The sequence below is a fragment of the Peromyscus leucopus genome, chromosome 22 (assembly GCF_004664715.2).
Source record: "Peromyscus leucopus breed LL Stock chromosome 22, UCI_PerLeu_2.1, whole genome shotgun sequence".
Classification (NCBI taxonomy): Eukaryota; Metazoa; Chordata; class Mammalia; order Rodentia; family Cricetidae; genus Peromyscus; species Peromyscus leucopus.
In genome coordinates, this window is record NC_051081.1 from 20,907,303 (window position 1) to 20,933,601 (window position 26,299).

The 26,299-nt window shown below is 42.3% G+C and overlaps 2 protein-coding genes across 2 annotated transcripts in view; one reads left to right on the forward strand and one right to left on the reverse strand.

The window, feature by feature from the left end:
* The window catches only part of Plekhh2 (pleckstrin homology, MyTH4 and FERM domain containing H2), a 106,798-nt gene that overhangs the window by 63,301 nt on the left and 17,198 nt on the right, over positions 1–26,299 (reverse strand). The window contains exons 3-4 of the mRNA XM_037198004.1: positions 12,190–12,252; positions 2,114–2,263 (exon numbers count right to left, since the gene is read on the reverse strand). Coding sequence (XP_037053899.1) covers positions 2,114–2,263; positions 12,190–12,252 — 213 coding nt within the window. The remainder of the gene's footprint in view (positions 1–2,113; positions 2,264–12,189; positions 12,253–26,299) is intronic.
* C1galt1c1l (C1GALT1 specific chaperone 1 like) lies at positions 12,604–13,638 on the forward strand. Its single transcript, XM_028893666.2, is given in 4 exon segments — positions 12,604–12,626; positions 13,059–13,194; positions 13,197–13,395; positions 13,398–13,638. Coding segments are annotated over 4 exon segments (564 nt in total). The 3' UTR covers positions 13,604–13,638.

A 26,299-nucleotide genomic window follows, 5' to 3' on the forward strand; every position in this document is an offset into this window, starting at 1 on the left:
ATTGGAGACAATACATCGTAAAACATGGAGGCAAATCCACTTAGAACCTGTTTCCAGGTGAATACATTTGCTTCCCAGTCACCAAATAGACTTTTGAAAGCCCCAAATTGCCAGGCAGCGTGGTCCATGCCTGGAATCCTAGCCCTCAGAGGCCGAGGCAGGAGGATCATGGGGTCTAGGGCCAGCCTGAACTGGTAGATCTTGTTAGCACAGAGAGAAAGAGATGGGGAGGAAGGGAAGGAAAGGAAAACAAAACTGTTCAGCAGATAGAACAAGAAGTCAAAAGGTACCTGCAGCTGTGATAATACACCTGACTGTCCACTTCAAGGCATTTAAGAAGAGCTCCACAGAAACAGACCTCTGGGCTCGCCTGTCTGAGCGATTTCCTAGATTGGGTTAGTCAATATGAAAAGCCCACCTTAAATGCGGATGGCACCAATCCATGCAATTCCATGGACTTGGGACTTGGACTGAATAAAAGGAGAACGTGATGGACTGTATCCTCAAACTGGGAGATAAACTGTTCCTTCCTCAAGTTTCTTTTGTGAGGTGTTTTGTTGAAGCAACAAGAAAGTGTCTACCTAGTACTGCAAGCCTGCTAAGTGGCACTTGTCTCTCTTTCTCTCGGGTACTCACACAACGGAGTGAATCCCCTAAATATATCCACAAAATGAACTATTTCTGGACCAGTAGATTGGACCAACTAAGGCGGGGGAAGGCACACACATCCGCTTAGGAGCAGGGCTATTTTCTCCCTCAAACACTAGCTTTAAAACATCCAGAAAAACAAACACCGAGAAATTCTCATTCACATTTAACAGCCTTCTAGCTCTGGTCACAAAACTATTGAGGATGTGACTTCCATAGAAATCACAATGGAGCTGGGCGGTGGTGGCGCACGCCTTTAATCCACACTCGGAGCAGAGCAGGCGGATCTTGTTAGTTGGCAGCTGGTCTCAAAGAAGTCAGAAAGGCGCAAAGCTACACAGAGAAACCCTGTCTCGAAAAACAAAAAAAAAAAAAAAAAATCACAATGGTTGGGGGTCGGCTAGAAATTGAAAAAGACCACTAGCCCAAAACACTGACCCCACAGAAAAGTGAAAATGCTAATGCATTTGACAAACACAGCAGTCACATTTAAATGACATTAAATGGCTACTTAAGTCAGTCATTTAATCCTAATGCAAATTTTTGTTGATTTTTGAGATAAGGTATTAGTCCACAGCCCAGGCTGGCCTCACACGCATGGCAATCCTCCTGTATCAGCCTCTCAAGTGCTGGGATAACAGGGACGAGCCATTACACCAAGCTTCAAGTAAATTTTTGTCATAAAACTTACAGTACTCTAATGTGCTCATGTGAGGCGGCTAAAAACTGTACATTTCTGAGCAGTTGGAAGATTAGTGTCAAACATAAATATATACAATAATCTGTAAAGATTTTTTCTTTAGAGAGTCTCATTATGTTGTCCAGACTGGCCTCACGCTAATGATCCTCCTGCATTAGCCTCCAGCATTCTGGGATTCCAGGCATGCATCATCATACCCAGTTGGGCAGCAAATATTTTATGGACATAAATGCCTGCTATAAGCTAAATATTCCCAAATGCAAAAGATCCCATTTAAACTCTAAAGTCTGAATGTTAAACAGCACTGTCATATCTAAAAAAAAAACTACTAGATCTGGGACCAGAGAGATGGCCCTAAAGGTCCTTGCCACCACGCCTGATGACGTGAGTTCTGTCACATGGTGGAAGGAGAGAACCAACTCCTGTAAGTTTCCTTCTGACCTCTACACATAGCATCACACACACACACACACACACACACACACACACACACACACGCACGCACACTAAAGCACGCACACACATGCACACGTGCACACACACATACACGTGAGTGCATGCATAATAAAAAGTACTAGATCTTGCCTTGAGGCCTTGAGTCACTCAAGACAGGAAGAAGCACCTTTAACTTGTTCCTGTTACCAACACCTGTGACAAGGTGTGAACGAGTAAGAGTTCCCCTCCAGATAAACAGATCTCAGCTAGGTCTTTAATTACATCTCAACGAGCACATATTAATACGGCCGATGATTCAGTTTCCCTAACCTGCTCTTCAAGCCGCAGCTCCAAGCTCTGAATGATGTCATCCTTCTCCTGCATTACAGACTCCAGGTCTTGACACTTCTTATACAGCCGAGTCTCTGACTCACTGGTTTGAATATTAGCTGCCTTTAGTTTCTCTTCCATAACTTGTACCTAAATTCAGAGGGTAAAACAGTAACATTATGCCATACTTAATGCATCATAGTTTTAAGCTTAGCATTTTACTTTAACATTAGGCTTTCAAATGGTATCACAAACTGAAAATATTAAACAGCAAGGTGTAATGGATTATGATGATTTGAAAATCTGAAGACTATTTTGACAAGTGGTGTTACCTTCGGGGGTGGTACAAGTGATCACCAGACTGCTGTGGTTACCTGGGGGGGGGGGGTTAAGGAACGTGTTTACTAGAGCAATGTACACAAAGTGTTTATAGAGAAGCAAAAGTTCCTGGCCCCATCTCCCCATATTTAGACAAGAAAGAAATATAGAGGAAGATCGTGAGTGGTGAGATAAGATGCAAATTAGATGGCCTGGATAATAACACACTTTAGGGGGAAAAAACCTGAACTTGAGTTACAAAAAAAAAAAAAAAAGCCACAGTAGAAAAGAAAAGAAAACCAAAGAAATTTAAAGTCCAAATAACAAAATCATTAAAAACAAACAAAAGCCACGAGTCCAGACACAGGCAGTAGAAAGCATTCAGGGAGGGCTCATGAGTTTATCAGCTTCATGAATGTTCTCCAGTTCCAGCAGGAAGACATCAGTGAGTAAAATCGACCCTCAAGTCTCTTCCTGCATCCAAGTTCCACTTCGGTGGACAGGGAGAGAGTAATTGTAATCATAGACAAACGCCACTCAACAGTACCGTGTATATACACGGTTAGCGAGTGTAACGGGTGTGAGGCTGCCGGGTGAGCCATGCTTCATTTTTTTCATGTCAAAAACAGACAGTCCTTGCTTGGATCTTCTGCAAAGCTCACAGAGGTATACAGAATCTCTGAAGGACTTCTGTGCCAAGTCTGCTCACTCCCACAGATTGTGTGAATCCACCCAACTCAGTGAGGTCGACTCACGGTGACCACCTTCTGGATGTCCCTCTGCAGACCACAAACCCATCCCTGCACTGTGGAGTGAGCACCCGACACACTGTAAGCCTCACCTGGGACTTCTCGGGAAGGTGTAAACAAGGAAGGTGTTTGTGATAGAAAGTATTGAGAACGCTATACAGTGGTCTATAAGTCAATCTCACTCTAATGCTCTTAATAGGTAAGAATGTAATTTTATCAGAAGCTTGGCGATGACAGGCATAAAGGAGAAAAATGAACACGTCTGAAGAATTGAAGGTGATTGTTCAAGCAAGAGCAAATCTTTCCATTATTTTAATAACATCAGAAAAACCAGAATGATCCTTAAAGTCAGTTAAAATTTAGACGTGTTTGACTAAAGGGTATTTTTAGAAGGAAGCTGTGAAGGTATGTTTGGTTTTTTTTTTTTTAAAACCATGAATACCAGGTTTCATGTGGGTTCACTGTGTATTCAGATGCCAAAGCTGTTCTAATTAACACATATACACACACAGCTGGAAACTTTGAAAACAAAAGCAGAGTTCCCAAACGGGAAAAAAACATATTCTGTTTTTCAAATAGTAATTTAAGTGGCCTTAGGTCTAGATTCTTTCATATAAAGCAATGATTTTTTTTTGGATGAGCCATAAAAATTCATACCAAAGACAAAGGTTTACCTAAGAGATTTCCCATGAAAAATAGCCCCGCAGGAGAAAAATACAGTAAATAATCTCCAAACATTTTTCCAGTGATAAACAGGATAGTCTGTAGCTATCGACATAGGAAGAAAGCAGAAGTCAACCCCAGGATGTCAGTTCCTCTCTGAGAAGAAAGTAAGAGAAGGTAAACCTCAAAACAGACAAGTGGGCTTAGAGAGGTCCAGGCAGTTAGGTACCTGCTGCGCAACATGAAGACTTGAGTTCGAATCCCCAGCACCCACAGAAAAGCTGGGCACGGCAGCTCCCAGTGCTTGGAAGGAGGAGAGAGGTAGGTTCCTGGCGCTCACTGTCCACTTGTCTAGGCAGATCTGTGAGCTCTGGGTTCAATAAGAGAGCCTTTCAAAACATGAGGTGGACCTCATCAAAGAAGCCTCTTTATATAGTGGACTACGGTTAATAGCGACACATAAGTAAGCAGTCGGAGCGCAGAGAAGTAACCGCAGAGCGTGCAGCGCTAAGTGGGATATCTACATATATACACCCTTTCCTCCTACCAAGGCTCAGAAGCGGGTGTGTGTGTGTGTGTGTGTGTGTGTGTGTGTGTGTGTAAAATGAGCGTAAGAGCAGAGGTCCGGGAAGATGGCTTTGAAAATATGTCTTCTAGGACATGACCCGGGCCCTTGCTCATTAATTCCAACCACAGCAGCCATGGTTGCTGCCACAAGATCAAGCCAATCAACTCTCTCACGTGGAGAATGAAGAGCTACGCTGGGCCCCTCCCTTAGCTGAGTGACTACTGGCAGTCGATGGCCAGTGGAGAGGGAAAGTCGGTCTTCTTCAGTACTGTGGCCCGTGGTCGGATGCTCATGGCCCGGTGGACGCTGCCCTATACCCATGTGCGTAATTGGACTAAGAGGACTCAGAGAGAAAGAAGAAAAAGAAAGGGGAGGAAGGATGACGACATGATGGAGTTGGAGGGGCGGATAGAATTGTTGAGGGGAGGCCCGGGAGAAGTTGGAGCTGGGAAGTTGGCATGGGTGGATATGATCTAACTACATGTAATCATCCACAAAATTGCCAAAGAATAAATTCTTAAAGCATTTAAAAGGAAGAGGATAATTGAGGGAGACACCTGATATTGATCTTTGGTTTGTACATGCACATGAGTATGTATGCATGTACACATACACACACAACATATGCACGTACCAGAGAGAGAGAGAGAGAGAGAGAGAACATGTGAGCAAAACATAATGAACCTTATAGTTTGGATATGAAGTATCTCCCAACATGTTCATATGCTAAAGGCTTGGTCTTAGACCTGTAGACCCAGTCATTGAGAATGTGGCTGAATCCTGAGAGCCCTGACTTCAGTAATGGATGGAATAATAATCTGATGGCATCGTTGATGAAGGAGGGACCATTAGACAGCATGACTTTGAAGCTCTTGTTCCCTGGTGGCATTCTTCCATTTTCGGTGTGTGTCTGTCTCTGTCTCTGTCTCTGTCTCTCCTCTTCCTATCCCACCCCCTTTCTCGCTCTCGCTGTAAGGTGAGCATCTCTACCCCGTCACCAGCACTCTGGGCCGTGAGGGTTTATCTCTCCGTGGGAACCAGCCGACCACAGACTGAAACCAAAAATGATCTTTCTCCTGTAAACAGTTCCTCTCGGGTTATCTGTCACAGCGATGCAAGGTCTGACTCCGCCAAACCATGTGACAGCAAAGACAGACATTCACCTATAGTCTCCTGTTGTGGGATATTTTGATCTCACTCTGACACTCCTTAGACTGACAATAAAGTTTACTTTGAATTAGAGGGTGGAGCTAGCTAGCTACTAGCTGACCAAAATTAACCATAGAGGTTTTGGAGGACTGAGGACATATAGAAAGACACAGGAGGTAGTAGGGTGGGGCTGAGAGAGAGACAGAGAGACAGAGAAAGAGACAGAGAGGAGGTCACTGGTCACTTCTCTGCTGCTTCTCTGATTATTCAGGTTCTTATATCAGACTCCTGAGTTTTTATTGATAAAAAATAATTAGATAAACAACACTTCAGTCTCTCTCTCTCTCTCTCTTTTTTTTGGGGGGTGGGGGTTTTTTCGAGACAGGGTTTCTCTGTGTAGCTTTGCGCCTTTTCCTGGAACTCACTCGGTAGTCCAGGCTGGCCTCGAACTCACAGAGATCCGCCTGGCTCTGCCTCCCAAGTGCTGGGATTAAAGGCGTGCGCCACCACCACCCAGCTTCAGTCTCCTTTTATGAGGTCAAAGCAACCACATTTGGTTGCCACATGAAGCTGCCCTTTCATTACATAGGAAAATCTATAGCTCTGCACAGCTAGGACCTGGAACCATGTCTTTATTTCAAAGAACACATTCTTGTGTTCTGCATAAGTACCACAGAGATCCATTGTCATCTGAATCTTTCTAAAGTGACCATTACTTTTGGATAAGCAACTTTCTGAGGTAAGAAAAATAATGGCCAATGTGCAAAGTCTCAGAGCAGGAATCACAAAATAGTCCCAGGTGTCTGGCCTGCCAGCTGGTCCTGTTATGACCAGCCTTCCTTGGTAATCACCATGAATAAGATGTCTACGGAAAAGCTAAGCGCTTACAGGAGAAACAAGCAGCCCTTTTAAAATGTCCTACCGCAAGCACACGGAAAACAGCCCAGTTCTTTTCCATTCATTTAACTTTAACCAGACGAGAATTTGAGTTACTCAGAGACTGGCCAGGAACAAACAACAGTCAGGGGGCTGGAAAAGTGGCTCAGCGGTTAGGAGCACTGGCTGCTCTTCCAGAGGACCCGGGTTCAATTCCCAGCACCCACAGGGCAGCTCACAACTGCCTGTAACTCCAGTTCCAGGGAACCTGGCACCCTCATAGAGACAGACAGACACACAGGCAAAACACCAATGCACACAAAATAAAAATAAATAAATTATTTAAGAGAGAGAGAGAGAGAGAAAGAGAGAGAGAGAGAACAACAAATTCAAATTGGTTTAAACTCTCAATATCTACACATAGGTATATTGTTTTCCTTCTGGGTGAATTCCTATTTGCTCCCACTCAGCATACCCTTGAAGTAATTCCCCCTAAACATCTTTGCTCTTGGAATCCCTAAGCCACTCTGCAGCAAAGAACCAGCTCCAGCAGACTTGAGCTGCTCAGATCCCACACTCAGGACCAGCCCTCTGACTGGTTTGAGACAGGGGCTGACAATCTCTGAGCCCTTGGAACATCCTTATAAATAAGACTGCCCCGATTTTCTAACATCTTGGGGGACATTGGAACATTAATGCTGACATGTGCTTGACATATGTATTAGTTACTCCTATCATTGTGATACAGCTCCATATCCAAGACAACTTATAGAAAGAAGGGTTCATTTGGAATAATGGTCCCAGGGGGATAAGAGCATCTTTCCCTGTATATAGCCATAACCATGAGTGTGAGATGTTTTTTCAGGGTCCTCTAAAAAATTCATTGAGCCGGGCGGCAGTGGCACACGCCTTTAATCCCAGCACTCAGGAAGCAGGGCCAGGCAGGTCTCTGTGAGTTCGAGGCCAGCCTGGTCTACAGAGCGAGTTCCAGGACAGGCACCAAAACTACACAGAGAAACCCTGACTCGAAAAACAAAAAAACAAAACAACAACAATAAAAAAAATTCATTGAACCTGAGGGTAGTTTGGGAAACCACCCACAGCTCCTAGTGCTATTTTTTTTTTTAAATTATCCTCTCCATGTGGAAGCAGCACAAACCCACACTACAGCTGATAGTTCTTCCACCTCCACCATTCACTGCGGGCTGGCTGCATGCCAGGCACTCTCCTATAATCAGCGTCCATCTTCACAATGGCTAACTTTGACTCCTAAATCCTAGGAAATATTTCAGGTACTTTACTCCTAGCCACCTACTCAGTTTCTACAAAACTCTGAGAATGAGACTGTAGCCCACTTTCCAGGGAGAAAGCTGAAGCCAAGCAGTAAGAGATGAAGGCCGACTGAACCTGGCAGTTTGGCTCCAGGGTCTGCGTTCTTGAGTGCCTCTGCTATAAACCTCTGTGTCCTACAGAGTTGTCGAGATCAGTCCCATGTGATAAGTAGCAAACCTGACATGCAAACAAGTTTTCCAGCCCTCCCCCGCCAATGGCAGCTGTTGGATCTTTAGGATTTTTTTTTTTAAACTTAATGTGCTTTGGTGTTTTGCCATGGGTATTGGGTCCCTTGCAACTGGAATTACAGACAGTTGTGAGCTGCCATGCGGTTACTGGGAATTGAACCCGGATCCTCTGGAAGAGAAGTCAGTGCTCTTAACCCCTGGGCCATCTTTCTAGCCCTAGCTGTTGGATATTAAACACAGCTGAAACCTTACATCTGTTCCCACGGCAGAGAAACATGAATTCCATCTTTACCTCTTTTTGACTGTACAGACTTCTTGCCAGTCTTTGGTCTCACACGTCCCTGCCTTTTTCCCTCTGTGGCCGGGAAGAGGGAGGGAGGGAAGGAGGAGGAGACTGAGTTTTCATGCAGTTGTGTGTAAATTGGGGGAACTGTTCTCTACGAACACTGGAGAAGAAATGAGGTAGAATGAACCTCGACATCTGCCTTGACCACAATTGGATGGGAGCGTCTACACTTGTGTCGCCTTGGCCTTTCTCATGTTAGAGTCCATCTTCAGTTTCTCCTGTCTTGGTGGACTCAGTGGGGCATTTTCATAACATAAACTTACTTGTTTTTCTAAGCAAGGATCATTATAGGACATAAGGGGATTAAGTTCTGAACAAGGTCAATTTGACTTATGGAATTGGTATGTGTTGTGTATATCTAATTACTAAACCAATGTGAAGAGAATTTAGACTAGCATTCTTCTCAAACTAGCAGGGCAAGAATAGCTAAAACCAAAACGAACAGCAATGCCACATGTCAACGTTCTCGGCATTTAGAATTCTCATCCACCGCAGGTAGGGACGCAATTTGACACATTCACTTTAGAAAACTCCGTGCCCCGGAGGGTGGTGACAGCGCACATCTTTAATCCCAGCACTCAGGAAGCAGAGGCAGGTGGATCTCTGTGGGTTTGAGGCCAGCCTGGTCTACAGAGTGAGTTCCAGGACAACCAGGGATATTACACAAAGAAACCCCGTCTCAAAAAAGAAAAGAAAAAGAAAGAAGAAAACTCTTTGCTGATCCTTACTAAAGAAACTACTTGTCAACTGGCAATCTAGAATTCCAAAGTATAACCAAGAAAAATAGGAACACATATCCATATGCAAATCATCAGTGGCAGCCAAATCACAGAAAAAGAGAGCTAGATGTTGAATGTCTCCTGAGAGGAGTGTGAAATATCACCCAAGAGGCAGTACTGGAAAACAGAGGAAGAATGAAAGAAGAGAGACAAAAGTGGAGAAATAGCCAGGTGGTGGTGGCACATGCCTTTAATCCCAGCACTCGGGAGGCAGAGGCAGGTGGATCTCTGTGAGTTCGAGGCCAGCCTGGGCTACCAAGCGAGTTCCAGGAAAGGCACAAAGCTACACAGAGAAACCCTGTCTCGAAAAACAAAAAAAAAAAAAAAAAAAAAAAAAAAAAAAAAGTGGAGAAATAAAATGTTCAGATTTAGCTACATTTGACAGTAAATGATGACACTGAAGAGCACCATGAGGAGGTATAAGCAAAATTCAAAATGCAGAAAGCTTGAGAGGAAAAAACTAAACCAATGTCCTCAACAAATATTAAAGCAAAAGAAAGAGAAAAAGACTACACAAACTGAGGTCTAAAACTCAAGTGAGCCGGGCGGTGGTGGCGCACTCCTTTAATCCCAGCACTTGAGAGGCACAGGCAAGCAGATCTCTGTGAGTTCGAGACCCGACTGGGCTACAGAGCGAGTTCCAGGAAAGGCACAAAGCTACACAGAGAAACCCTGTCTCGCAAAACCAAACCAAACAACAAAAAATTTTAAAAAAAGACTCAAGCAAAATTTGTCAATCTAGTTCTGATTCCAATGTGAGCAAGGCAGTTATTTAAAACGAGGAAAATAGCATATATAAAAACAGGTACTGAAATAAATACAGTGTGAACACACACTTGTCACACTAACCAAAAGGCAGAGACAACTGAAATGTCCATCAATAGGTGAATAAACACAAAAAGTTTTACATATATGCATACGTGTGTGTGTGTGTGTGTGTGTGTGTGTGTGTGTGTGTGTGTATGTATCTCCACAGCATGGTTGATCAAAATTACCCTACTAAATAAAATAAGCCAGACACAAAGATCACATGTTATATGAATAGTTCTATAAGAAATATCCAATCTAGGTGTGGTGGCACACACCTGTAATCCCTACACTGAGAAGGCTGAGGCAGGAGTATTACAAATTTAAGGCCAGCCTGGATCACATATCAGGACCTTGCCTTTCTATCCAGAGTGGGTAAATTCATGGAGATAGAAAGCAGTCGGTTACTGCCAGGACTTGAGGGGAGAGGAGAGCAACACTTAAATGCTTCATGGCAACGTTTCCTTGTGAAATGATGGGGAAAATTTGGAGTTAAACAGAGATGTTGATCCTATAATATTGTGACTGGTCTGTTTTAGAATAATTAATTTTATATTATATGAACTTCAACCCAATTAAAAAACAATAACATGCGGCTGGAGATGGTTCAGCACTTAATTATACTGTTTTTCCAGAAGACTCAAGTTCAGTTTCCAGCACCCATAACTGCCTGTGACTCAAGGTCTAACAGGAACCAATACCTCTGTTCTCCATGAGCACCAGCATTCACATGCTCTCTCCTCTCTCTCCTCTCTCCTCTCTCTCTCTCTCTCTCTCTCTCTCTCTCTCTCTCTCTCTCTCTCTCACACACACACACACACACATTTAAAATAAAATAAATATTTAAAAAAAAACAAAACCAGAAGCAATTATGAGATATTTGGGAGAATTTCGAACAGTATCTAGTTCTCTGACATACCAAGGAATTTTTGCTAATATTTTCGGAATGGCTATGGTACTGAGTGGGATTTTTAAGTCTTTTAGATTAGTTGCTTTGATTTCACTCAACTTTTCTCTTGAGTACAATTGTATGATATCTGGTATTTGCTTCAAAATAACCCATGTAGGGTCGAGGGGAGGGAACAAGGGACTCGTGATAAGACAAGCCACAAGTTAGCCAACTCCCAAGAGCCCGCTCTACAGTCTCCCTACTCTTAGATGTGGCTGAAGTTCGTGTAATAAACTTTTAAGATTTCTTTTCAAATATAACAAGAAATCAAGGGTTAGGTTGGGTTGTACAGCCACTCCAGCAATATGCTGTGTAAAATCAAGTCTAGGCTCTAGCCTGAAGAGGACGGGCCTAAGGGCAGGATGATCGCTGAACAGTGCATTTCTTAGAATTCTGTGTTGACGATTTTGGAAACTGTTGGTTTGAGCAGCCGTGATAAAGAGTTTTTCACAAAGCGATAAGTTATGCATTTGAGATTATTGAAGAACTTTAAGGTTGGGTGTACCCATCCACTTTACTGCTCTCAAGGCCAAAAAAAAAAGGCTAAGTGACTTGCCAATCATCATCTCAAGAACTGAAGTAGTATTTAAAAAAAAAAAGAATGAAAATATAGAAAATAAATTCTCTTTTTGTTTTGTTTTGTTTTCTGAGACAGGGTTTCTCTGTGTAGCCCTGGCTATCCCGGAACTCATTCTGTAGACCAGGCTGGCCTTGAACTTACAGAGATCTGCCTGCCTCTGCCCCCCAGGTGCTGGGATTAAAGGCGTGTGCCACACTGCCCAGCTAAATAATCTTTCATAATGCCACAATTCAAGCAAACTTCTAGTTTCCTCTCAGACTACTTTTAAACTCATGGATTTGACCTTTCTTACCCATAAACATTAATATATGAAATATACAATTTTGTGTGTATTTTCCTAATATAATTCTAAGCATTTTCTCTACTAATTTTCAGTAAAATGATCTGAAATAGTTGTTTAACAGTTTATGGCTTTAAGTTTACTTACTCATTATTCTACAACATGGAATTCATATCATTTTCAGCTCTCTATTGCGAGACATAAAGCTGATATAAACATACTTATATATAAAACTTAGTTGCAATTGGGATTTCTGTTAAAAGTCATATTTGATTTTCTAAAAGAAAAATAATAAAATATCTTAATCAAAGTTGTTTTTTTCCCTCTTGGAAAATCAGTAAAGGAACAAAATGAGTTCAAATTTTCCACTCTATGGATTGAGCTTTGAACAGTCAAAATGATGGGCTATTTTGGGAGGTTAACCGTTATCCTATTTTGAGCCAAACAACCTTTATATGCAGAGAGACAGGTAAAGACGAAACGATCCCCTACCTGTTGAAAAGCCTTTTCTGCTTGACGTTCGGCATCGATAACTTGTCTCTCCAACTGTTGCATCTGTAGGTGAGGGAGGGTAGAAAATACACTAACATTTATATTTGCTTTGGGGAAAAGACTTTAAATCTCACGATGTTCTTTATCATCAATTCTTTAAAATGAATGAAGTAGTCCATTGGATATGAATTACAATGAACACATTAAAAGGCACTTGATATTTAAAAATTGATGGAATGTCAAAACTCTTGATGCTTTTAATACATTGTGGTCCGTTCATTAGTACGTATCTTGGTAACTTTGTAAGGGTTGTTTGGTAGTTCATAGCATTGGTACTGTTCATGGTTTCATTCTTCAACATGGAACTTCACATACCATAGGGATGTTCATCAATGGATTAGAAATTACTGGTCAATGCATATTAAGAACAATCAAAAGTAAGAAATTTGGCATTTTGGTCAAAAGCCACGATGCACTCAGGGACATGTATATTCTCAGAAACTCCCTGGATGGCACATTCACATCAGAGGCATCTTACAGATTGATGGATGGCTATAAGAGACAGACTAAATACAAATACCAAAATAAATACAGAAAGTACAGTGTTAAAAGATCCAGTCCTAATTAAGAGATATGTGCTAGGTGTTGAATACACAGCCACGGGGTGAAATTCGAGTCTTTTTCTCTAAAGCCTGTAGCGGGACCAAGTTTAGAGCGGCTTGTGATTGGATCTGTACTATCTATCACTCATGGTAAACTTCCAACTCTCTAACACCCCCCAGGGCCATCCCGGATGATGATGATGATGATGATGATGATGATGATGATGATCAGAGACAGAGACAGAGACTTGCCCAAACTCTGTGAAGATCTGTTCAACACGCAAAGAGATCCAAGGGGGTCCAGATGAGGGAAGTATACAGATTTGTCTTTCAGAAGTATGGTAACTACAGCTGCTACCTTCTTGCACACCCCCACTACTCTGTCGTTGAAAATTTAAAATATTTTTTTTGCTGGCGAGGGATGCAGTTCAGCGCTTTCATGTGGGCTACACCACAATATCTGGAGGCCTCCAATAATAGGTAGCTGTGGAAGGAGGGATTGTGTTAAGTAGAGAGCCAGGGAGGAGGCTCAGTGGACTTCTCAGGAACCATGAATGGTGTAAAGATCAAGATGTAATTTAGAATTCATCCTTCGATAAGTAGCTGGAATCTGCCTGAAATATGTGGGTGTTGTTGGGTTAAATGCAGAGGATTATGAAGGAAGAAATGTGTTTAATACAAAGCCCATTGGGTACCTTATTCAAGAGGCAATGCCTAATAACTCACATCAAGTAATAGAAGGCTGCTGTTCACATATTCCCATCATGTTTATTGGACTTACTCCCCAATTAGAAGGTAATGGTGGCATTTGAGCATTTTTTTAATGCTTTGCTGGGCCTTTTTGCCTCCAAATGATTTTTTTATCTTGAAAAATGAGAGCTGGTGTATAATACTACTGCACCTTTGAAGGGTCACTTGAAATGTGGCAAGTCCAATGTAAGATGTAGCATAAGCATTAAATACATACTTCATTCAATAACATCTATTGTTAGAAAACATTGCAAAAAATGTGATGTATCTCCAAATAAATTTTATATTAACTCCATGTTGAAATGCTTGAGAAATGTTGCATTAAATAAAATATACCATTACAATTTATTTCAGCTCTTTCTCACTTTATTCATGTACCCATTAGTAAAATTCAAATGCCATAGGTAGTTCATATTATAGTTCTATGCATAAAAAAGGTATGGAATATCTGTTGTCATCACATGTAGTAATGTAAGGATCCAAACGACAGCACTTTCTAAAAGGCAGTATGTTACAGGGATTGGGATTTATCAGACATTTTAAATATTTGCATCCTATGGACCTTAGATCATCTTTAACTTTTGTGAAAATGTTTCAAACATTTAATGAGCTTAAACGCATTTTACTGAGTTTTTTTTTTTTACCTAGGCACACACTCTGCAGAAGCAATTGGACAGGCATGTATCTCGTGAATATCTCTGGAAGTTTCCTTACCAAAACACTCACTCTACTACCAGAGCCATGGCAAGTCCCACTGGAACTCTGCTGACAGTTGACACCTCCACGCTACCTGCAATCCATTTTCAGAGGAATTTTTGTACCCTGTGGCCTTGACCCATCTTTTTAAAGGTATTGATTAGATTTCAAGGAGCAACAAGTTCACAAAACCTTGTTAATCAAATATTGCTAGTTTAAAAAAAAGGAAGAAAATTTTCTGCAGAGACTTATAAATACAGTGTATGATTTTTTTTTCCTTGAGAGATATTTGGCTTCTGTGCTAGGCAGATGGCTCAGTGGGTATTGCCATGTAAGTGTAAAGACCTGAGTTCAAGTCTGCAATATCCATGTAAAGCTGGGCACGGTGCTCCTAGGGCGAGGTGGGAGGCAGACAGGAGAATGTCCATAAGCTCATGGACTGGCCAGCCTGGTATACCCTGAAGTGAACAGGAGACTCTGCCTCAAACAAGATGGGAGACAGAGACTGACACCCCCATCCAACCACTGTAGCACACATACATCTCACACACACACACACACACACACACACACACACACACACACACACACACACCACACATCACACATCCACACACACAAAGATTTATTTAAAAGTATTTGCTTTCTAGTGATAACAGGAAGGGCAGAATCCAGTCTCTATTATTATATACCCAGTACAAGTCTTCATACATAGTAGATACTGAGTCTTATAAATTATTGATGAAATGACAAAGATCTGTAAGTATCATGTGTATTTCAAGAATGGCCGTGATAGGTAATTCTGATTGTTAACCTGGCTAGATTAAGAAATGCCTAGGATAACAGTAAAGCACACTTGTGTCTGTGAAGTTATTTCCACAGATGGTCAGATCATAAAGCCTCTGACCTAACAAACAAATTAAGCCTCTGATGGCTTCATAATTACCATGGCATTACTGGGAGCTGGTAAAAGGTAGATGGAAGAAGTCGGCCTGGCTGGAGGAGATAGGTTACTGTGGGATGGGGTGAGTCCCGGAAGACCATGTCTTCCCTGGGTTCCTTCCTGCATTCCTTTCCTACGCTTCCTGACCACCGTATAGGAGACTCTGCTGGTCAACATTGTCACCCCATGAGGGACAGAAACCTCTGACACTGAGCTAAACTAGACCCTCCTTTGACCTGTTCTCTCATGAACTTTGTCACAATGGTAAGAATAATAATCGACAGTATTATTTTTACCACTGCCAAATAAATCTTTTTCTGCTCCTGTGGCACTACATTAAAGTGTTGGAAGGAATAATTCATGTGTGACATGGTTCATGATATAACACCTTGCACATGCCAGTTCATCGGTTAAAAAAATATCTAAAGACTTAGTAGTTAACAGTAACCTTGCAAAAAAAATTTTTGTCCATGTAAAAGAACATTACATACATGCATACGCTCCCTTTCTAGAATGGCATTACACACAGGCACACACTCCCTTACACACAAACACACAGCGTTTTAGAGTACTTTGATATATAAGTAGGCAAAACTTGTTGCTAGGCATGAAAAGATATATGTACGTATCATTAAATACAAGGAATTTTTAAAGCCATAGTTTCACAGGTCACTTTTGTTCTTTTTATTTAAACACAAAAATGGCCCATAAGACATTCAGGGAAAAGTAGAAAGGAAAGGGAGAAGCCCTGAATTTGGAAGCAAGGTCTAAATTAGGACCCAAATTCCACTCTTTATGAGTGGTGTATGGATAGGGGATTTCTTTAACACAGCAGGCCTCCATTCCTTTTTCTGAGAGAGATCATCCTTACTCTAGTCTATTTATATCCAAATTAAGTAGTAAGACATCTAGCATGATATTGAGTATTGAATATTGAATATCTTAACAGGTATTCAGCTTTTACACAGAACGTTTCATAGCAGTATATTTCTACCGTGCATGTGTATTGTTTTTATGAACACTGTAAGTTGGGATGGTTTAGTTTCAACTGAGCAAACTACATCTCAGAGGTCTGGGTTTTAGTTCTTACTACAGTACTTTACCAATACTTTGCCACCAGGTTCCGTAATAACTATACATAAGATGGGGGATAATACAACCTTCTCTATTACAGAATGTGAGACTCAAAATGAGAAGAGGTAAACACGCTGGGGAAAGGGTTCAGGTATTTCAGTAATTCAAAATGTGGAGACAGCACTTGTGGTGCCATAATCTGAATGACAGAAATGAACGTGTCAGGCTTGAGGGGATGGCTCAGTGACAGAACGTTTCTCTAGTACGCGTAGGTCCTAAGTTTAACCTCCAGTAACACACACACACACACACACACACACGCACGCACGCACGCACGCACGCACGCACGCGCACACACACACACCATGGGAAGAGGGCCACAGAGAGGAAGAAAGAGCTCTGCCTAAAAACAAAGGGATTTTTGTAAATATATAAATAGTAACACATTCACACAGTCAGGCACCATATAGTCATTATAAAAATGCATAGATGGATGAAATATCATATGTGGGATTTGTTCAAATATAACTCTGGGAGCTATAGATCAGTGTACAGATGGATGGATTGGCCCTGAGTTGATAAGCATTAAATCTAGAAGATACATACATGAGGGCATACTTCCATGTGTTTAAAAAAAATCTAATAAGTCCGGGCGGTGGTGGCGCACGCCTTTAATCCCAGCACTCGGGAGGCAGAGCCAGGCGGATCTCTGTGAGTTCGAGGCCAGCCTGGGCTACCAAGTGAGTTCCAGGAAAAGGCGCAAAGCTACACAGAGAAACCCTGTCTTGAAAAACCAAAAAAAAAAAATCTAATAAGAACCTTTAAATATATATATATGTGAAAAGATATCGATATATTTAAAGACAAAGCAGGGGCTGGGGTGGAGCTCTGATGCAAATGATGAGTGATCAGCTAGCATGCAAGAGGTTTGGGTTTGATTCTCAGCCACACAAAAAAGGAGGCAAATATAAATTATACATGGAACGATATGTGAATGATATGTTAGCAGGAAAGTCTGTCTTTAAAAAAGTAGTGAATATTTTACTTATATAGGCAAATCTTGTACATTTGTTTTTATGGGATGAGATACACACAAAACCAAGGAGCTGTCTAGCTGTCTCTATTTAATCGTAGAATTGGGGTCACATATGTGTAAAGCAATGGGGAGAGTCAACTCCATTTTAAAAGAGTATAACGGGAGAGAAAAAAGTATCGTACGCTGGAAAGAGCCGTCAATGGTAATGGTGGTTCATAGTCAAAGGTAGTTTCGCTTCTTCTGAGAACGGAGATGAGTAAGAAGATGCTAAAAGCCTTTGTGGGATTGAAGCAAAAAAGAATAATGCACTGCCGGGCGGTGGTGGCGCCCGCCTTTCATCCCAGCAATCGGGAGGCAGAGCCAGGCGGATCTCTGTGAGTTCGAGGCCAGCCTGGGCTACCAAGTGAGCTCCAGGAAAGGCGCAAAGCTACACAGAGAAACCCTGTCTCAAAAACCCAAGGAAAAAAAAATGCACATAGGAACCGGGACTAGGAGGAGCAGCATCTTGCTGATGGGGCCTGTGGAACGATGCCACTGATTATTAAAAGGTCACAGTGGTCTTTGTGAGATCACACAGTGAGATGACTATTTACAATCAAGAGCCTGAGCAAACTAAACTAACCAGTTATGAAGAGCAAAGCAAACTCTAGAGCTAATAAAAGGGAAAAGCTGATGATGATTACAGGAGAGATAGAAAAGGAAAAATAATAAAGCCAAGAACTGCTCATTAAGAAAAAAATACAGTTGATAAATTCCTGGTGGACTGATAAAGCAACAACATAAAAAAAACCACAAATGATCAATGTCAGGAGCTCAAAGAGGGCCCCAAAACACACTCGCAGAAACTTGGGGAGGAAATAACAGAACATCATGAGCAATGATAGCTGAGCAACTTGGACGAAACATATCTCTTTTAAGGACGTAAAATAGCAAAGATTATTCAAAGACAAATGTTACCTTAATGGTCTTGAATCTAGGAAATGCATCATACTATTTAAAACCTTACAAAAGGAAAACTCCAAGACTGCCTAGCTTTGCTAGTAAATCCAACTAAAAATGTGTATAAGAATGACTATACACTTAAAAGAAAAAAAAACTCTCCCAAGATGATAATGCTTCCCAGTACACTTTACAAGGCCAGTTATGGTCACAAGCAAAAATCAGACTAATATCCTCATGAGTACAATGTCCAGAAATCCTCAATAAAAGTACCAATAGGCCGGGTGGTGGCGGCACACAGCTTTAACCCCAGCACTCGGGAGGCAGAGGCAGGCAGATCTCTATGAGTTCAAGGCCAGCCTGGGCTAGAGAGCAAGTTCCAGTAAAGGCTCCAAAGCTACACAGAGAGACCCTGTCTCGAAAAAAGTACCAATAGATCAAATCCAAATATAAACAATGACATTAGTGTTCTTGACTGTCCTGGTATGAGAGGGACAGGCAGTGTAGAAATGGCCTGTAGAACTTAGAACATGGGAAGGGAACTGTGGGATGCAGGAAGTTTCTCATCCTTATTTAGTTTAGTTGTATATTTTTACCATGTGTATGTCAATCTAAGCGCCCCCCCCACATTTAAACACCAAATATTCAATCAAATTCTAATGCATACAAAGAAAACATGAAGAATGCTAGCTAATATATGAGAGAATAAGTAAAAAATAAAATAAAATCAGTGTTCATAAGACCAATTTAGCCCCCAAGGTAAACACTGGAATATTGTGTGAGGAATCTCAGACTATGTTTTAGGGTAGATGGAGATTAAGTAGGTATAGAATCTATTATTAGAAGGACAAGAATTTTTAAAAGAAGTAGGGAGAACTGAAATAAGAATAAATGAGTAGGAAAATAATTCCAAATTCAGTAGACAGTCAGCAGCCAGCTTTCATATGGCCCTCAAAGGTCCTCACCTTGTGGTAGTCTAGTCCCTGCCTTCACCACATGGGGCTAACCTTTGTGACTACGACAGGTGGCTGTGGAATGATGGGGTGTGACTTCTGGGGCTATGTCACAAAAGACTCCGTGTCTTCCACCTTGAACTCCCTTGGACCACTTTCTCCGATCTCGGGTGGCCCTGCTGAGGAAGTCTCCATGCTTAGCAGCTGAGGCTTTGAACCAACACGAACTTTCTAACAACTATCTGAGTGAACTATTTTGGAATTGGACACCCTCTGGCTCCCGTCAATCGTCAGCTCACTGCAGCCTAGGCCAACACGCTGACTCAGCCACGCCGGAGGGATGCGCTAATCCACTCCCACAGCTAACACTTAAGACACTGCAAGATAATAAATGCCCATGGTGTTTCTAAGTTTGGGGTCATCTGTTAACACAAAATAAATAAGCAAAAGCAGGCATAGCAAACTATTCTCAGACCAGAAGAAGAGAAAGCGTGCAACATTAAAAAAAAAAAAAGTAAAGTTCAGTGTACAAGAGGGTAAAAATAGAAACGACCAAATTACACATGCAGATGGGACTTCGGAGTAGTATGGGGCAACAGAAGAAGCAGAGTGAGGAAGAAGTGAGTCATTAACAGCAGGGACATGCTGACATTGGACAGTCATGCCTTGTGCCACACATCATTTTAAAACTGCATGTTCTATTTTTTTTAAGTGAAATGAAAAATCAAGACAATAATCCACAGAAAGTTTAAGAAATAATGAGGAGCCGAATACAAAGTTCATTGTTCCCCAGGAAGAAAATGACCCTGAATTACTTTAAGTTACGTAAGATCGTTCATACTGTGTATGTGTGTGAAACTTTTAAAAGTAGAAACAGCAGTAGGTGTTGGAGGAGGAAGACTATTTAGTGACTGGCCTTAGGTTTTTAAAACACATAGATAATGTCAACTGTCACCTGGCATACCCAAGCCACTCTGCCTACTTTCAATGCCATGGACATAGAATACATTTAGGGACTAACTTCCCAGGAGATGACCTTCAGACAATGACCTTCAGAGTAGACTAGACGAGGAAACTTAAAGAGGAAGAGAAATTGGGTTTCTCCGCAGACAGAACAGATTTGTATTCAGAAGCTGGTCCAGGTGCTCCTGTCTCGTGTGTATCATCTCCTCTAACACTGGCCGACAGACAACTGCCTCCATCGGAACACCATATATCTGCTGAGGCTGGACCTGAGGAGATCTGCCGCTTGGACCTGGTTGTAGAATCCTGGATCGCCATGGGGAAAGATGCAGAGAACAAGAGGGAGATGGCATCCCTGGGACATCGTCTAGTTATTCCATCACCCTCACAAAAGGTTCAGGTATGTCGATCTTGAGCATCCCAGACTCAGCTGGCACGTCAGTATCCTTGCTGATCCCAGGCTCTAGTGTATCTGCCAACTGAACGCTGTTACACAAGTGACCCCATTAGATGGCAAACGCAGTCTAAGGATGACCAATAGAACCATGGATAAATGATTGTTCCTTTAAAGTCACTGCAATATTTTATTTATCTATTTATTTTTTGTTTGTTTTTTGAGACAGGGTTTCTCTGTGTAGTTTTGGTGCCTGTCCTGGAACTCACTCTGTAGCCCAGGCTGGCCTCAAACTTACAGAGATCCACCTGCCTCTGACTCTCGAGTACTGGCCTACTGCAATCTTTTTTAATTGATAAAAATTATATTTCCAAGACTAGAAAGATAGCTCAGTGGTTAAGCGCATACTGTTCTTCCAGAGGAGTCGAGTGTGATTCCTAACACCCCTGTCAGGTGGTTCTCAACGTTCTGTAACTTTAGCTCCAAGGCGATATGAATCCTCTGGCCTCAGAGGGACCTGTACTCATAAGAACTACCTACACAGGACACACACACAGACACACACACACACACAGACACACACACACACACACACACACACACACACACACACACACACTATAGAATGCCCAGATTGATAAAGCCACTAAGTTTTGAAATAGGTTTTTTTCCTTCTGTTTCCTGCAGCAGTGGATAACTAAAGCCCAGGGTTATCCCACCGAGTAGTCCAGAGCAGAGATGGGTAATCCTGTGGTACTTTGATGACCTCCGGTCATCAGTCCAGTGAAAGCTGCTCTCATCTTGACTTGCAGCTTCTTGGGATGCTATTTTCTCTCAGCTCTCCGTTCTTATATGTGGTACAGAGAAACTGGTGCCTCAGCTTCAAGTACAATCATGAAAATCACCAAGCTTTTCCCAACTCTCCATTCCATAAACTGTACACACATAGGCCCTAGAAATGTATTTAAAAGAGCCGCATTGCTGTTTGCCCCCATTTTGAACATTCTTATTTAAAAATTTTCTCATCCAATTCATTTTCATCATGACGTCTCCCCTCCCCGACTCCTCCCACATTCTTTTGTTTTGTTTTGTTTTTTGTTTTTGTTTGTTTTTGTTTTCCGAGACAGGGTTTCTCTGCGTAGCTTTGCGCCTTTCCTGGAGCTCACTTGGTAGCCCAGGCTGGCCTCGAACTCACAGAGATCCGCCTGCCTCTGCCTCCTGATTGCTGGGATTAAAGGCGTGCGCCACCACCGCCCGGCTCCTCCCACATTCTAACAACCTCCCCACTCAACCAACTTTGTGTTCTCAAATAACCCATCACCGAAACAACAAAAATCAAAATGAACAAGCAAAAGACCCAGGAGACAAAAAAGGCCAAAATGAAACAGAAAGTTCACAAAAAAAAAAAAAAAAAAAGAGTAGAATTCATTTTGTGTTGGCCAACTGCTGCTGGGTATGGGGCCTGCCCTGAAGTGTTGTTGATAGACCCAGTAACTGGAAAAACCTTATTTTCCCTTTGGGTATCAATTGCAAATAGCTTTTTGGCTAGGGGTGACACCCCCATGTCTACACCCCTCTCAAACAAATGCTTTTTTTTTTTTAGTTTAAAAATGTCAATTTAAATCATTAGGATACATTCCAGACTAAATTATATGACAAACTATTGATGATTCAATGGCAGGTTAATGTCAAAAAAGTTTTTTTTATTAAGAAGAATTTTATTATTTATTTATTTATTATGTATATCTGTGTGAGTTTATATGCGCCACATGCATGTAGCTGTCCACAGAGGCCAGAGGGTGTTGGATCCCATGGAACTGGAGTTACAAGAGGCTAGGAGGTGCCTCATATGGGTGCTGGGAACCAAACCAGAATCCTCTGCCAGATGAGCAAGTTTTCTTGACCACAGAATCATCTCCTCAGCCCTGAAGAGTTTTCTTGAGAGATTGAGAGATAATCTGTACTTCTTCTTTTCATGCAAATGCTGAGGAGATGACTGGGTGAGTAAAGGCTTGGCATACAAGGGTGAGGACCTGAGTTCAGATCCCTAGCACAGACATAAAAGCTGGGTGTGTCTGTGGACATCTGTAACTTGAGCACCTGGGGAGGCGGAGACAGGAGGCTTCCTAGACTTCGTTGGCCAGACAGTAACAGAACTGGTGGGTTCCAGGTTGAAAGAAGAGGCCAGTTCAAAACAAAGCAAAACAAAGATGTAAGTAAGGTGATGAAGAAACCCAGTGGTGATCTCTGTCATCCACATGCAAGTGAGTGAGTGCACCACACACACACACACACACACACACACACACACACACACACACACACACACAGGTCTGCTTTTGCAAAGTCATGATAGCCCAGTGAGTTGCTGTGGGTGAATTATTCTCCGAAAGAAAGGTTTTCAGTTGTATTACTCATCTTACCCAATCGTGGTTCTACCAAACCCTATTCCACCCCACCCCCACCCCACCACAACCTTTCAAAGCCAGTGGTTTTGTGGTAACACTGGAAAAACGACTAGTGCTCCCAAGGACAGGACAAGACAGGACCACTGAAGTCTTTCTCGCGGCCTGGCAGCTCTCCATCCGATGGTTTTGAATGGGTTTAAACATTTAGCATCTTCTCACTTTCAAGTGTTACCTAAATTCCAAGAGCTACACTTTGTTCTGGAAATACACTCAGTTCCTGGAGAGTGCTTTCTGGCAGACAAGTGGCTGCCGACCATCCTAATGGTTTCAGCAGCCCTTCCGATCCTTCCCACTGCTCTGGATCCCCTCTCCTTGCCTCACCAACCTCCCCAGGGAGCTACTCTACTACACCGGGTTCAATTCCATCATCGGCCAACTACCAGAAGTCTCCCTGTCACACCCCAGTTCCTCAATTTATTATCTATGCTGGTAGTTGTTGGGGTTTAATTAAAGAGTTGAGTTTTAAGTGATGTTACTGTCCGGGTCTTACGTGTCCCCTCAAGGTCCATGTTAAACAAGCTTGCTCTCCAGGACGGTGTTAATGGAACTTGATGATCAAGACTTCAGGACATGGGGCCTCAACGGAGGTCTTTGGATAACTGGGGTAATGACCTTGGAGGGAGAGGCCCCTGGTCACTTCCTCTTTCTTTCATTTGCTCTCTGGCCATGAGGGGAGTCGTTTGGTGTTCCTGCAATCTCCAGCCATGATGTATGCCTCGCCCGGGCCAGACGGTAACAGAACCATCGATGGACCAGAACTTCCATATCAAAGAGCCAAATGACATTCTATTTACAAATCAGTTTCTCAGGTATTCCCTAACATGGTGAGAAGCTCACCAGCAACATGAGCAGTCGCTTAACTAGAAATCCAGTCTCTCTCTACCTTCAATAACCACCACCGGGGAGAAGGGACCAGAGTAGGCAGAGATAAAGGAAAACAAGGCATATACATAATAATTTCAGATACACCCAAAGAGACACTTAAAGATGATACTCTAAGTATCATGGGCCAGGCACAGTGGCACATGCTCTAAATCCCAACACTCAGCAGAGGCAGGGGTTTGAAGCTAGCCTGGTCTACATAGTGAGTTCCAGGACAGCCAGGGTTTAGAGAAAGCCTGTCTCAAGCAAACAAAATGCTTCAAAGATGTTGAAAATAAAAGGATGGAAAACACACTAAGAATATTAAAAGCAATATTAAATAATAGAGATTTTTGTGCCAAAGTTTTATGAGTAATAAATGGAATAATTTCATCAAGAAAATGTAACAATCATAACTCCATGTGTGCCCACATCAAAACATAATATGAAAGCGCTGGAGAGAAATTCAGTGGCAGAGCAAATGTTTACCAAGTGCAAGGTCCTTCCTGAGTTCCTTCCCTAGGCCTGGGAGAAAACTCGTGTGTGTGTGTGTGTGTGTGTGTGTGTGTGTGTGTGTGTACATGCACGCACGCGTACACATGCGCATGCACTTATTGTGTGATGTGTAAAACTATGTCACACAAGATTTTATTTTTGCTCAAATTTTCTAAGAAGTCAAAACAAATGATTGTGTTTAAATAATAATTTCCAAGGCAGTGGTTCTCAACCTTCCTGATGCTGCGACCCTTAATATAGTTCCTCATGCTGTGGTGACCCCAACCATAAGATTATTTTCATTGCTACTTCATAACTGTAATTTTGCTACTATTATGAATTATAATGAAAATATCAATGTGGTACATATACACAATGGAGTATTACTCAGCTGTAAAAAAAAAAAAAAAAAAAAAACGACATCATGAAATTTGCAGGCAAATGGATGGAACTAGAAAATATCATCCTGAGTAAGGTAACCCAGACTCAGAAAGACAAACATGGTATGTACTCACTCATAAGTGGATACTAGATGTAAAGCAAAGGATAACCACACTACAACCACAGCTCCAAAGAAGCTAGCTAACAATGAGGACCCTAAGAGGGACACATGGATCACCCTGGGAAGGGGAAACAGAGGAGATCCCAATGAGTAAACTGAAGGGGGGGCAAAAGAGGGGAGGGGATTGGGGATGAGAACATGAGGGAATGGGATGGTCGAGTTGGGGGAGGGATGAAGTGGGAGAGCAATGAAAGAGATGTCTTGTTAGAGGGAGACATCATGGAAATAGGGAGAAACCTGGTGCTAGGGAATCCACAAGGACAACCCCAGATTAGACTACTAGCAATAGTGGAGAGGGTGCCTGAACTGACTTACCCCAGAAATCAGGTTGGTGAATACCCTAACTGTCATCATAGAGCCTTCATCCAGTAACTGATGGAAGCCGATGCAGAGATCCACAGCCAAGCACCAGGCCGAGCTCTGGGAGTCCAGTTGAAGAGAGGGAAGGGGGATTCTATGAGCAAGGGGCGTCAAGATCATGATGGGGAAACATACAGAGACAAGTGAACCCAGGCTCGTATGAACTCACAAATTTAGACCAACAGCTGTGGAACTGCATGACACTGGACTAGACCCTCTGCATACGGGAGACAATTGTGTAGCTTGTTTGGTTTGAGGGGCCCCTGGCAGTGGAATCAGGATCTATCCCTGGTGCATGAACTGGCTTTCTGGAGCCCATTGCCTATGGTGGGATGCCTTACTCAGCCTTGACGCAGTGGGGAGGGGCTTGGTCCTGACTCAACTGAATGTACTAGGCATTGCTGACTCCCCCCATGGGAGCCCTTACCCTTTTGGAGGAGGGGATGGGTGTAGGTGGAAGTTTGGGGGGCCTGAGGGGAAGCGGGGGGAGGGGAAGCAGGAGGAGGGATGAGAGGTATGTGTTTGGTATGTAAAATGAATAAAAAATTTCTTAATAAATGAAATCTGTGCCGGGCGGTGGTGGCGCACACCTTTAATCCCAGCACTCAGGAGGCAGAGGCAGGCGGATCTCTGTGAGTTCGAGGCCAGCCTGATCTACAGAGTGAGTTCCAGGAAAGGCGCAAAGCTACACAGGGAAACCCTGTCTCGAAGAAAAAAAAAAAAAAAAAAAGAAAAGAAATCTGTGTTTTCCAATGATCTTAGGCAGCCCCTATGAAAGGGTCAGTCGACCCCAAAGAGGTCATGACCCACAGGTTGAGAATCACTGTTCTAAGGAAATATCCTGCTCAGATTTCCTGTCAAATGATTAAACAAATCCATCTACTTCACAACTTGGCTTCTCTGTTTACTTTTATATTTATCAAAGCTATAAATACACACATGCATCAACTAATTTGAAAAGATTTATTAATGCAGTGGATACTTTTAGCCAATTCTTTTCATATTTGCCTTCAT